Source organism: Exophiala mesophila, assembly GCF_000836275.1.
Source record: "Exophiala mesophila strain CBS 40295 unplaced genomic scaffold supercont1.4, whole genome shotgun sequence".
NCBI lineage: Eukaryota > Fungi > Ascomycota > Eurotiomycetes > Chaetothyriales > Herpotrichiellaceae > Exophiala > Exophiala mesophila.
In genome coordinates this window covers 2,110,487-2,122,703 of record NW_015622507.1, presented here as the reverse complement: position 1 = coordinate 2,122,703, position 12,217 = coordinate 2,110,487, and the positions used below count along the sequence as shown (strand labels likewise).

General features: G+C 50.0%; 4 protein-coding genes across 5 annotated transcripts; 2 read left to right on the top strand and 2 right to left on the bottom strand.

Moving 5' to 3' along the window:
- Positions 1-60: 60 nt before the first annotated feature.
- On the bottom strand, positions 61-1,413 carry PV10_05920 (uncharacterized protein; the record flags this gene model as incomplete). Its single annotated transcript, XM_016370657.1, has 1 exon — positions 61-1,413. The coding sequence occupies one exon, from the start codon at positions 1,411-1,413 to the stop codon at positions 61-63; it is 1,353 nt and encodes a 450-aa protein (XP_016222950.1).
- A 604-nt stretch (positions 1,414-2,017) lies between these two features.
- PV10_05919 lies at positions 2,018-4,353 on the top strand. Of its 2 annotated transcripts, XM_016370655.1 has the most exons (3): positions 2,018-2,280; positions 2,366-3,996; positions 4,063-4,353. In XM_016370655.1, the coding sequence occupies exons 1-3, from the start codon at positions 2,278-2,280 to the stop codon at positions 4,184-4,186; spliced, it is 1,758 nt and encodes a 585-aa protein (XP_016222948.1). In that variant the 5' UTR covers positions 2,018-2,277; the 3' UTR covers positions 4,187-4,353. The 2 variants fall into 2 exon arrangements, with proteins under 2 accessions (XP_016222948.1, XP_016222949.1); XM_016370656.1 differs by having other exon boundaries at positions 2,366-4,353.
- Positions 4,354-4,522: 169 nt separating this feature from the next.
- On the top strand, positions 4,523-6,321 carry PV10_05917 (uncharacterized protein). Its single transcript, XM_016370653.1, has 2 exons — positions 4,523-4,780; positions 4,919-6,321. Exons 1-2 carry the CDS (start codon positions 4,576-4,578, stop codon positions 5,404-5,406), a joined length of 693 nt encoding a protein of 230 aa, XP_016222946.1. The 5' UTR covers positions 4,523-4,575; the 3' UTR covers positions 5,407-6,321.
- Positions 5,544-6,077, bottom strand: PV10_05918 (uncharacterized protein; the record flags this gene model as incomplete). The annotated part of the gene is made up of 1 exon (XM_016370654.1): positions 5,544-6,077. One exon carries the CDS (start codon positions 6,075-6,077, stop codon positions 5,544-5,546), a length of 534 nt encoding a protein of 177 aa, XP_016222947.1.
- Positions 6,322-12,217: the final 5,896 nt, after the last annotated feature.

Below are 12,217 nucleotides of genomic sequence, written 5' to 3'. Positions count from 1 at the left end.
CGTTGCTTGAGTCAGCCTCCTCTATGGCCCTGTCCCACTTCTAGGTTTGACTCTCAGTGTCTAGGCTACTGGAATCGAGCTGTCAGCAGGGAGTCCATGACCTCCATTGGTGGCCATGGCTGTCATGGCGTCGTCGTTGATTGGATGAATGCTGTACTGAGACGCGGTGAAGTCTTCGCCATCAAATAGAAGCACATTTTGCAAGGGTGCCTCCTTCTGGCCTAGAACATTGATCACATCCTGTGCTAAGAATCCGCCTAGGAACGAAGCGACAGGACTGATCTCTGCCCCGAGATTCTGCAGGAAACTTCGCAGGAATTCCGCTCGCAACGTCTCGGTGGGCAACTGCAGCTCTAGATGTTTCTCATTGACGAGTTTTGTAAAAGTGCCGAGGTCTTGCTGGGTGTGAACAGGATACCGTCCGCCTGATTGGGTTTGGAAATCAAAGAGTGCACGAATGCACGAAAGAAGCGGGGTGACTCGAAGCCGGCTTCTCCGGGTACTGCGGACCTTGACTGGCAAAGGTGAGAGGTTGACAAGTTGAAGTGGAGAATATGTTTCCTGATAGAAGACAGTGTCGGTCGTCTTGCCGTTCACCTTGTTAGAGCTGATTCCTGTAACAGAACGTGTCGAGGTGACCATGTCCCCGATCTTGGGAGGCTTGTTACTTTGCTCTTGTTCCACAATGAAATCATGCACGAAGAGATCGGCAAAGATGAATCCGTACATGCCGTATGTGTTTGCTGCGTAGAACTTGCGACCGGACAATCTGCAAGACATATTGATGTGCACGAGCACTTCTATGAGTAGATCGGTGGCAATGGTGACATCGAAGCTTTGAAAGTACTCGGGGTCCTTGGTAACGGCGGCGTTGGGGTCCGAATAAAGCTCGACGCGAGGGTTGAGTTTCTGGAGTTCTGGGAGGGCTGCAATGGCTCTGTTCTGACCGACATGACTCTCATTGACTAAGAATTGACTTCCAAGATCTTCTTCGCTGACAACGTCGCCGTCCAGGACGGTCAGCGTTCCCACGCCTGCTAGGACAAGATTCTTCGCGATCTCAGTTCCCAGGGCTTTGAGGCCTATGAGCAGGACATTGGCTTGACGCAGGTTTTCTTGTACCTTGACTCCCCAAGTTCTCAGCTGTCGGTCGTAAAGAGCAAACTCATCCGCAGACAAGCCGGATTGGACGGGCATTGTGAATATGGCAGGATCGGTGCCATTCGCAGGAAGAGGCATGTTGGCCAAGGAGGGGTCAGGAACTTGATGGAAACCGTTCATGTCTGGAAAAGAGGGTTGGGCAACGTAGGGTATAGAGGCGTCAGGCACATTAATGAGAGTTCCAATGTCAGGTTCGGGGGCATCGTTGACTTGAGGAAGAGCCGATATTGTGGGGAGGTCGCCGTCACTCATGGTGGGATACACGAGATGTAGACTGGCTCACGGAGAGCAGGATTTAAGAGGTGTTAAGATGGGGATGAGATAATTGTGACCATCAAAGTTGAAAGAGATGAGGTTGAGATGGCAGGATTTTATCCAAAGATGAAGTGGAATCTGCAACAATAGCAGGATCTCAATTGAAGAGATACGCTGGCCAGGATTGAAACAAACGGTGTAACTGAAGAAGTTGATATTGGAAGTTGATATTGGTTTTGCCTGCGATAATAAAAGCAAGTAGGTACTAGGTAGGTACTTAGTGAGGCACTTAGGGCAGGCGCATGTGGCTCACCCCGCACTGCATCCCTCATTTGCCAGCTTCATGCAGGGGACACCCATCAACTGGGGTTTTTAGGCACTCGTGGCGCTCTCCTTCAGGTACTTTAGGCTTTGGGCCAGGCCTAAAGCCCCCTTCGGGACATTATTGGATCCTCCCCCAAGACGTCGGCCAGCGCCTAAACTGACGCCTTTTTCCTTGGTGGAAGTTGGCCCTTTACTGGGCCATCCAATTGAGATGCGAATCTCCCAAGGCAAGTGGCCAGACCCTAACACGCCTGTCTTGACTGTCAGCCAGTGACCAACGGGCTCGGCAGCGTCACCAACGACCTACAACGACATGCGTCTCATCATGAAGTCTCGATCTTGCAACTATCGACAATTCCATTGACCTGTGGATCTCACAAAGACGTGGTGACTCCAAGTCACCATTCTCCCCAACGTCTGACCAGGCCTCTCCGATTTTGAGCTGGCGAGTGTCCTCTTCCTTCCCACAACAGAGTCAAAATCACACCCCTTCCACCCACAAGAGATTGAAGGACTCGTTACATTTTACTTGCCATCATGGTATGTTTAGCCAATATTGGTTCAACCTTGTGGCATCCATGACCTTGCTCTGCTATTGAAATCATCCTCTGACACACCGACTTAGGCTGACGATGATCGACCCCTCAGGTCAGAGACTTCTCTACGACTTCACCACCTACGGAGCCTTCTCAATTCAGAACGACATAACCCCGAGCAACACCGAGCCATTGAGGCATTGGATCGTGAGATGGACCAAATGTCTGCAGATAGAGCCGCTCGAGATGCTAGAAGAAGAGAGTACGAGACACTGGATCAAGGTCAAGACAGCCCGACAGGGTCTGCAACCGCCCCACAGACTTCTTCCCCGTCCACCTTAAGTCGAGAGGTTCTTCAGCAGGCCGCGAGGAGGCGCGCCAGGGCTTTCAGACCAAGTGAAAGGTTTCGTCGGTATGCGGGCGACCGCTTGGGTCACCCAACAAGGACCCTCGTCTCAGAAGCCCCAATGCCACCGTCTCGCAATTCTCCGTCGCCTCCCATCCCCACGTCGAATGAAAGATCAGAAAGGCTGAGATCCAAGAGACGCAAACTTGACGATGGATCTTATGACGAGGAACCGAGGACCTTCTCATATGGGTTCAATGGTCAAGTTGTTCCCGGTCCCCTACGAATGGACATTGTCAGCTGTGACGGAGGGGAATATCCCAACCCTCACACTCCAATCAACAACTACCCCGAAAATGTGCTGACTGATGACGCAACCGTGTACTGCACTGAGAGCAATACTTGCAATATGCTGTTGAAACACGTGGGTGGCATGCCTTTTACTCTGACTAAGATCGTCGTGAAAGCACCAAAGGCAGGATTTGATGCTCCACTGCAGAACGGCATGGTCTTTATTGCCATGGAAGATGATCACCTCTTGGAAAGGGCTTCTCGACATGACGTGCCCTGGTCTCCTCCGCCCCGTCGTACCCGTTACGGTAGCCGTCCATCACACGACTACATGCATTCTGCTCGGTCACCTCTCCGATCCATTGACCGGTCGAGATATCTCAATGACCCGACCTCGGATTGGGATGACACAGCTCTGGAGGAGCGTCTCGTTCCAGGCTTCAGAGTATCAGTTGGCGATCCTTCGGATGAGGAAGAAAGTCCCGACGGAACTGTTTCGCCGCGCCCTTGGCCTGAGGATGACTATTCTCTTCGTGCCTACGTCGACCGATATCGTCCTGTCTATCGAGACACAAGACGTAATGATAACATCTCAGCAACCTCAAGTGACTCGGAAGGGGAAGCCGAGTCTAGCAACGAAGAGTTTATTGCTCAGGCGAGAGCCCGAATCTTGCGGAATGATGTCTTCTTTTCCGATGCGAGAGAACGGCTAGAGCAACGACAGATGGAATTTGAGCGATTACGAGCGCAGCAAATCCGCGAAGGAGATGATTTTTTTGGTCGCGCCGGCCGGCAAGAAAATCCAGAGGACGAAGAAGCGCACACGAACACCCATCAGTTGACTCGGCCTGACAGCTTGATGTTACTTGGAGCAGACGGAGAACTTTTGGAGCCATCGAATCCTCCAAATCATCCATCGGTCAGATACCATGGTAACTTTGACTCTATCGGTAATAATAACAAGGAGGGGAGGAACGAAACCAGAGGGTGTAGTTCAAGGGATAGCGAGGCTCTTGCTCCACACGCCCGGTTCTTCATCAACTGGAGCAAGTCTAGCACGTCAATCAAGTTTGACCCTCCAGTGTGAGCATCCCTCGAACATGTACTCCTACTTTTGGTTTGCTCTGGCGAATACTGACTGAATGATAGATCTGGACGGTATATCCTGGTCAAATTGTGGGCGCACCGCCCGTCCACAAACATCGACATTCAAGCCATTGTCCCCCATGGTTACGGCGGACCCCGATTTTTTCCTTGTATTGATGTGAGATGAATATGACGAATTTACGAATTGATGCCAACATAAGGACAATCCTGAAGTATTGAATACCCCGCCTGGAATTGATGCTTGGATTCCCTAGTTGAAGTCTAGAAGATATTTGATCCTATACAGTAAATCAGTATGCATAACCATAGCATAGCCTGGAATCAAGAACGAGGCTGTTTTAATTGTGTGTGTAAAGATGGTGGTCAAGAAATCATGTGATATGCACGTGATATTGTGATTAACAAATGGTGGTGACTAAGACTATGAAGATGACGTCCTCCCGCATTCGCATGCGGGATTCATAAATTCCACCACAATTGTAGTTTCTCTACAGACAATTTTATGAACTGCTTGACATCCCAGGATTTTGAGATTATTATCCATGTCATACAGACATGCCACGATTCACTCCAACGACAGAAATGTCGGTGCAGAGCCATGGCAATGATCAAAATCCCAATTCTGCACAAGACCCCACCATGCCGACCACGATATCGACTTTACAGCCAGATGTTCCAGATCGAATTCGGGTCAAGAACCGACGGAAGCGGTACTTAGACACCCATCCAGAATACTTTGGGCCCCAGCTTGAGCTTGCAGGTTTGTCTACATCCTCGTGCGAGATCGCCCACCTTCCTGCGCCACCTGCGGTCGTTCCGTCACCGTTACCAACTCCGAGATGCGGGAAACAGATCGGATTTGTATAGCTGACACGGCTCGCGTGCGATGACGCCACAGACCCACTCCTCTACGACCGATTGATACGACGATTTCAAAGCGCCGAAGAACGAGAGGCCGAAGGCCGCAAGAAGGGTTACTCGGGAGTCCTCGAGGCCGACCTCTACCGCAGCGAGGCCAAACTCGACGCTCTACGACACCCCGATGCGACGAGCCTTTTCGCGTACAAGCGTGGTCCTTCCGGTGAGATCCTAGCAGAGGAGAAAGATGAAGTCCCCAAAGATAAAGAAGAAGGTCTAAGTCGATGGAGGTGGGAGATGGAAAGGAGGTTTGTCATGGGTTTAGACGATGATTTTGAATACAGCGGAGTCGACAACAACCCCGACTTTGACGATCGGCTAGTCGAAGAGAGGGAGGCTGAGGAGAGATGGTTCGACCAAGAGTCTCCGAGCTTTGTAGACAACGAATTGGCCGAGTCTGACGTTGCTTCGGACCACCAACACGCCACGAGGAAACTCGAGGGTCAGACCGGAGTACAGGACTTCTGAAATCCAAGGCGATCATATTCCTCAATTCACAAAAGGGATTTCCCCAATCTCCAGCTCTTCTGCGACCGGTATGATCTGAAGCAGCGTCATACATGACCTCGAGGGTCTGATATCCCTGGCCGGGCCATTTTGCCCACTCAGGCTAGTAAACTATCGACCGGATCCATCAACCCTCGCAGACTACTAGCACACCGCACATGCGGCATGCGCCGGAAGACCCTCTCAGAGTCGGTACTTTGCACAAACTCTTGCCACTCTTTAGTGGCAATCCAGTCCTCTCGAGCCCTCTTATCACGAAATTTGATCATCATGATCGTGTCGTGTGCCTCCTCACGAGAGAGCCTTTGTTTGGGACGGGGCCCGGCTCTGGGCTCTGGAATCTCCACAGGATAAGTCTCGAATTTTGCGATAAGTGGCGAGTATGAGGCGTGCATGCCTATCCGGTCAATCATCGAGTTTAGCTTGTGTGTCGGGCGATCCAGCATTCGGCCCCGGCGTACCAGGTCTGGATCGGCTGCTTGGAGGTTGTGTTTCATTTGGCTGGCAAAGAAGAAGAACATGCAAGTCAATGGCTTGTCTCCGTCTGCAATTTGGGCTCCCTTAGGCCTTGCTTCAATGCCTCGACTGTCGGCCGCGGGTGAAGTTGATGAGGTCATCCGCTGAAATTGCATGTTGCACAAGAAGTCGCCACCGCGAACTGTCTTTTTGTCTTTTCTAGAAAGTCTTGCGGTCGGCGAAAGCCCAGATGATGATCAACAAAAGCTTGAGCGACGACAAGTAGGACAGATAGTCCCTCTGATTATATCACGGCAGATGTAATCCAACTGCCGCTTATATAGAACAAATGATGCTGACGTACGGTTGCATTTCCCCGCATTTTGGTAGGCACGTGTTCCATTGGGACATGGGCTTGGATCTCGAACTTCCAAGGCAAAACACGGGGGAATACGAAGGCCGAGGGCGCCTCGGGCCAGTATTAGTGCTGCTCGCTAAGTTAGGCATATACGGAGTACTGCTCGACAGGCGAATGGAAGAAGTAATCTATTCTGTAGTACCAGGACCACGTATGCCAACGTGTAATAGAGACTTCGAACTAGCTTCTAGGGATTCTCTCGTATAAGCTCTTTGTGCGAGAGTCGTTGTTTCATTTTCAAAATTGAGATCGGTCACAAAGAAATCTCAAAATGGAGATGCTGCTGGTGTCGCACGAAGATTCCAGAAACCGGGGGAATGTTCCTAAAATGTTGGACATAGAAGCCAAAGGTCTGATCTCTTGGACTTGTACTGGGGGAATCCCCCATAAATGTGTGATGCTTGACAAAGCCGAGGTGGCCCAACGGTTGTCCACTTCTGTGGAACCGGAGTTTGTACCATGCTCATTCCAGTACGCCTAGAAGGGCTCAATCAGACTGTTATATCACGAAACCACCCATGACATTACCGATTAGCACAAAATATCAATCAGCCCAGGAGGCAATTTGTTTATACAACGAGATCGTTGAATCTAAGTGAACCTCGTCATCGCAACACTCAGGGGCTTCATTTAAGATGATCCCCCAACTTTAGTTTCTTCTGCATCTTGCTCGTGCACGTAGTACGCTAGATCGGTCCCTGTGACCTCCCTCTGTGTGGTTCCATTGCCCAAGAAATGGAATCGGTTTTTGTTCAAGTACTCAATGTCCCAATCCTCCCACCGTGGCGTCTTCATCAGTTCCAGGTAAGACAATGAAGATCCTGGCCATGGACCCCAGACCTTGCCATCAGTCTTACCGTTTTTATACCTGGCAAATACGATGTTAGCACTTGATATCGCTTCCCGCAGCACGGGTACTAGGGTTGGTCTTACCAGGATACACAATTATCCGACCATACAAGGTCGTTCATCATAGAATCTTTGTACTCTTGAAAAGCATCAATAGCGGCAGCCTTGGGAATAATGGATTTGATTCCGTCATGTTGGATCTTTTGTACTGCCTGGAAAGCATATCTGACGTTCTGTTCCAGACATGGAACTAAACAGCCGTTGGCTAATGGGAAATTCGGCCCGCTCATAACTGTGAAAAAATCAAAGTTAGTAGAAGAAAAGAGCCCCACAGACAGGTATCTCTGTTTTAGGACACACGGGGCACGAACTAAAGTAATTAGGCATCTCTGGCGCCGCAATTGACAAGTATGCACGAGGCTCTTCGGCCCAAAGATCTCGAAGATCGTGCTTTTGTGGGCCGACGAGAGGGAAATTTGGACGGAACGACGTGTCGAATCCAGTGGCGCAAATCAAGGCATCGATCTTGATGATGTCGCCCTTCTTCGTTTGTACGCCGTCTGGAGTGATGCGTTCAATTCCGTCGCTTCGAACCGTGACATTATCTGATGTTAATGCTTCGAGGTAGCCGTGACCCTAGTGTCAAAGTCAACTAAATGACCAGATACTTATCTATTTGAATCAAGATTGGTCCTACCGGTGTGATACGGCGGCACCCGACGGAGAAATTAGGAACTGTACGTTCACACATAGTTAGAATCATCCAAAATGAATCAAGTTGTCTCGACGCGTACATACCAAGCACATCAGCAATCTCTGGTTTCTTTGACAGCCGTTCACGCATCGTCTTGGTGAAGGCATCATATGCATCCTTGTTGACCTTGCTACCCTTGCGTTGCATAGGGAAGAATGCGTTCATTGATGAATCGACTGCTTTTCGATACTCCAAGAACTTCGTCTTGTCCTTTACCCATTCCTCCTTCTGTCGTTCCGAGAAGAATGCCGTACGACCTTCAGGGGCAAATTCCGCAGCGAATTCCGGTGTGATCCAGGTGGATGATCGGATGAAGGATGTCATGTGTTGGACAACTGAAAGATTTGTTAGCTAGTTTTGGGCCTCTTGTCTCATCTACTCACTAGGCTGTAGTTGTGGGATGATCTGAATTGCTGAAGATCCAGATCCAATGATACCAATTGTTTTGCCCTTAAAGTCATAGGTCTCGTCCCATTTTGCTGAGTGGAGAAGTTTGCCTTGGAACGACTCTAGGCCAGGGATATCGGGCCACTTCCACGAACTGCTTCCTGTTAGATCTTATCGGTCGATACTCGCCATGTTGACTTACTTCAGGAACCCAGCAGCATTGATCAAGACTGCTCCACGATCCTCGAACGTAGCTCCGGTCTTCAAGTCTTCCACCTTGACCACCCACTCACCAGTGGCATCATCCCATTCGGCACCTCTGACCGCATGTTCGAGCTTGACAAAATCATAAACTCCATATGCTGTGGCACGACCCTTGAAGTACTCATAGAGCTCTACTGCTCCCACATATGCTCGAGACCATTTCGGGTTTCCTTCCCAAGAATATGTGTAGCCGTGTGCGGGAACGTCGCATGCACACCTATTCATGGAATTAGCAACGTCCACGTTTTCAGTCAATATGACGCCCAAAGTTTGGTAAAAAAAAATTGGGAATATCTATATAACTCCACATTGCCAGGGCTGAATGACGGATGCTGCTCACCCGGGGTATCGATTCTCCAACCATGTTCCTGTCACCTCATGATTCTTCTCGTAGAGGACCAAATCAGTCTCTCCATCTTTGAAGGTATCCTTGAACATCTTGACCGCTGCAATCCCACTGAGACCCGCTCCAACCACGATCACTTTGACCTTCCTCGGCTGGCCCTGGTACTGATTGGAATACTGACATGGCGTTGAAGTGCCATTCAGGCCGATGTTGCCCACGCTGAGATCATCGTTCAACATAGTTACGAAGCTACGACAATACAGCAGAGATTTGAAAATCCCAGGATTTCCTAGAGTAGCACCATCTTCTCCAGCGTGGGCGCGTGGTGAATATCACGCTTTGAAGTAGCAGAAGGGAGAGTGGTCACTCCGGATTAAACGTCCCCACCGACTCGTTCTACCCGCGGAATTGCGTACAGTCATCCCACTAGAATCTCCATTATTCCCCAGGCTAGGAGGATGGCGACGGAGTTGAGTGGGAAACCGGTGGGGGTGCGAATCGCTCGGTACCCATTTTCACGGATATTTGGGCCTACAAGCCATCACTAGATAGACAACTACCTTATTTACTGATACGAATTTAAGGGCTTTTTCCTGCGGAAAAATTCGTCACAGGGGCATGTCATTGGATATTCGACTCGCTCAGACCATGAACATTGACCTAGTTGTAAAGAGCTTCTACAACATGAGCGATTCGCACTTCGTATCGGATTTCGCACACGCTATGACTGAGCAAAGATGTCTTTCGCCCCGTAATTGAAGGAAGAGAGCCGCTTGGGAACCCCGTACCGCGCCAACTCCTCCGCATTCATCACCTTCGTTATCGTGTCAAGCAAACACAAAAATTGTGACTTCCCATTGCAGAGTGTCTGGTGCCTTTTTCTGACCTTCATTATCTATTTAGAGAGAAATGTCAGAGTGTTGGGTCTCAATGGCTCTGGCTGCCTCCTAGGTTGATTGATCGTAGTGTGGGCTCGGAGTAAAGACCACACTTTCGTTTGCGGGGTGGCACTCTCGTGTCGGAGTAACCACCACTTTATTCTAGATCAGGAGTTTGGAGTTTGGGCCATCCATTTACAGTACATCCTTAAACCCGGCTTCAAAGGGGATATGATACGAGGATTCAGGTGTTTACAGCCAATGCTGTGAATCGCAACAAGAATTTCGCTTTGGGCCCCGTTAGGGGACATACGAGGCGGCAGAGGTAACACCTTGCTTGGACCCTCGCAACTTCGGCCGATGTAGTCCGTAAAGTGTGATTCATTTTGAGAATGGTCATACATCATACGTAGCGAGGATATAAAATAGGTCAAAAAAATAAAGATAGAGTATCCCATCACCAGGACCAGTCTTCACAACGCGTATTCAAGTTGTAAATCAGTATCATATACATAACGGGGCGAAGACATCGTCAGAACTAATCACTTGATTTTAGGTCGCTTGAATCTGTCATTCAAAAGGCTGTTGTCCTGCCAGCTTTGCCGGAGCGCAGTGACGACATCGAGAGCTCGAGAGGCACTCCTATAGGTCTGGCCCATTTCGCCTAAGGCCTGAATACATGTAAGCAAGTCTTGCTGGGCCCTTTTAGTCTCGCCATCGGGTCCAGGAACGACACTGAGTTGAAAAACGTGAATCAATGCCGCAGTCATGGTGACATGGACCATGAGATGGTGGGGTCTCCTAAGCCCATAAGCTCTGCGGAAGAGAGTCAGGATCTTACAGATCTCTCGTGCACTGACCAGACAGTGGTGGAGTGAAGATGTTGGAGATAAGAGAGTTGTGTCCGTTGTGTCTTCAGGTGACACAAGCGGTCTGTGCAACAGGATGATACACTCGTGATAACTGAGGTGAAGCTCCATCACAGCAGGAACATAGAATGTTGTCTTACCCGACGTGTCGAGCTGGAGGCGTGGCGGTAATGCTTTGAACCAATCCCGAAAATCTGTGTCTGATTGAGAAACAAAGGACTCGATGTCTGTAAACCTGTCAGGAACGCCAGAATACAGAACTTGCGACACCCGAGCATGAACTGTCATCAGTGAGGCGAGGTGGATATGGACGAGATTAGCAGCAGCAAAGTCAAATTCATCAGGGAATTTGCGCGAGCTGTATTCGTCGACGTAGAAGCGCCACATATCGGTTGTGGATGGTTGAGGGGGTTTCACGTTATGGATGAACCCTTTCAACAACGAAGGCCGGCCGCAATGTGCTGACCAAAGCGTGTCGATCGTATTGGTTGACCAGAAGAGATTCCGCCGCAGGTTCAGAAGCCGATCATAGCCCTGATCGGTTGTTTCCAGCTGAGATGATTCCCCGGGTAGGTCCAGGTGAAGGCCGAGATCTGTCATAATCTGAACAGCCATGCCGGAGTAGATCCAACCACGAGACTCGCGAGCATGCGCGGCTTCGTGGGCGGATAGGACCAAGAGTGCCTGTGCTGTAGCAATTGTCGGACAGTCGATCTCAATTTCGATATAAGTCTTGGCCCTGAAGGCAAAATACTCATCGGTTGTGTCGGGAACAGCAGGATGCGAGCGGTCGGTGTGTGCAGAAGCGATCGCGTACCTATCAACGGTCAGCATGGTGAGGCAATAGGATTGAAAATTGGCTAAGTAACGAAAATGAAACAGATGGTTTAGGGGGGTCTAACGGACTTACACTGCATTTTCCAGTGCCGGCGAGTATAAATCTGTGCTGATGCGCTCCTGGAAACGTTGACGCTCTTCGAGGAAGATATCACGGTCAACCACATGCATAAGAGTATTATGCCACGAAAAGAATAGGCTAATCAGGTGCTCCTCGTACGGTGCGTCGGCTGACCATTCGAGCCCTGCTCGAACGATGGCAGCGTCACCATGAACGAAGACATTTCGGATACTTGGCTGCACGAGAGAGTTCAAGCCGCTATGGAGGATGTGCAAGTTGGATGTCGCACCGTAGTACCGTGAGTGTCCACCTTGAGTGATCTGCAGGCGACCGAGGCGGCTTGTCAATTGCTTTGTCACACCGTCGACAGAGGAGGGTTGGTCATCTTCCAATTCCGTCGGTCGCGACCTTCTTGAGCCGACGCTGGCCTCTGTAGATGAAAGCACTGAAGGCGTGATTGCCACCTTCGGCGCTGAGCTAGGCCCAGTGGACATTTGAGCGACATTGAAATCAGGCTCCGTCCATTCATTAGGAGAGCCTGGGCCGTTTCCAGTGCATAACGGCGGGTCCTGACAGGTTGAAATCGTGTCAGGGTCCTGGATAAATACATCCAGATGAGACATGTCGGAATTCTCTCGAAACCCAAATGGAAA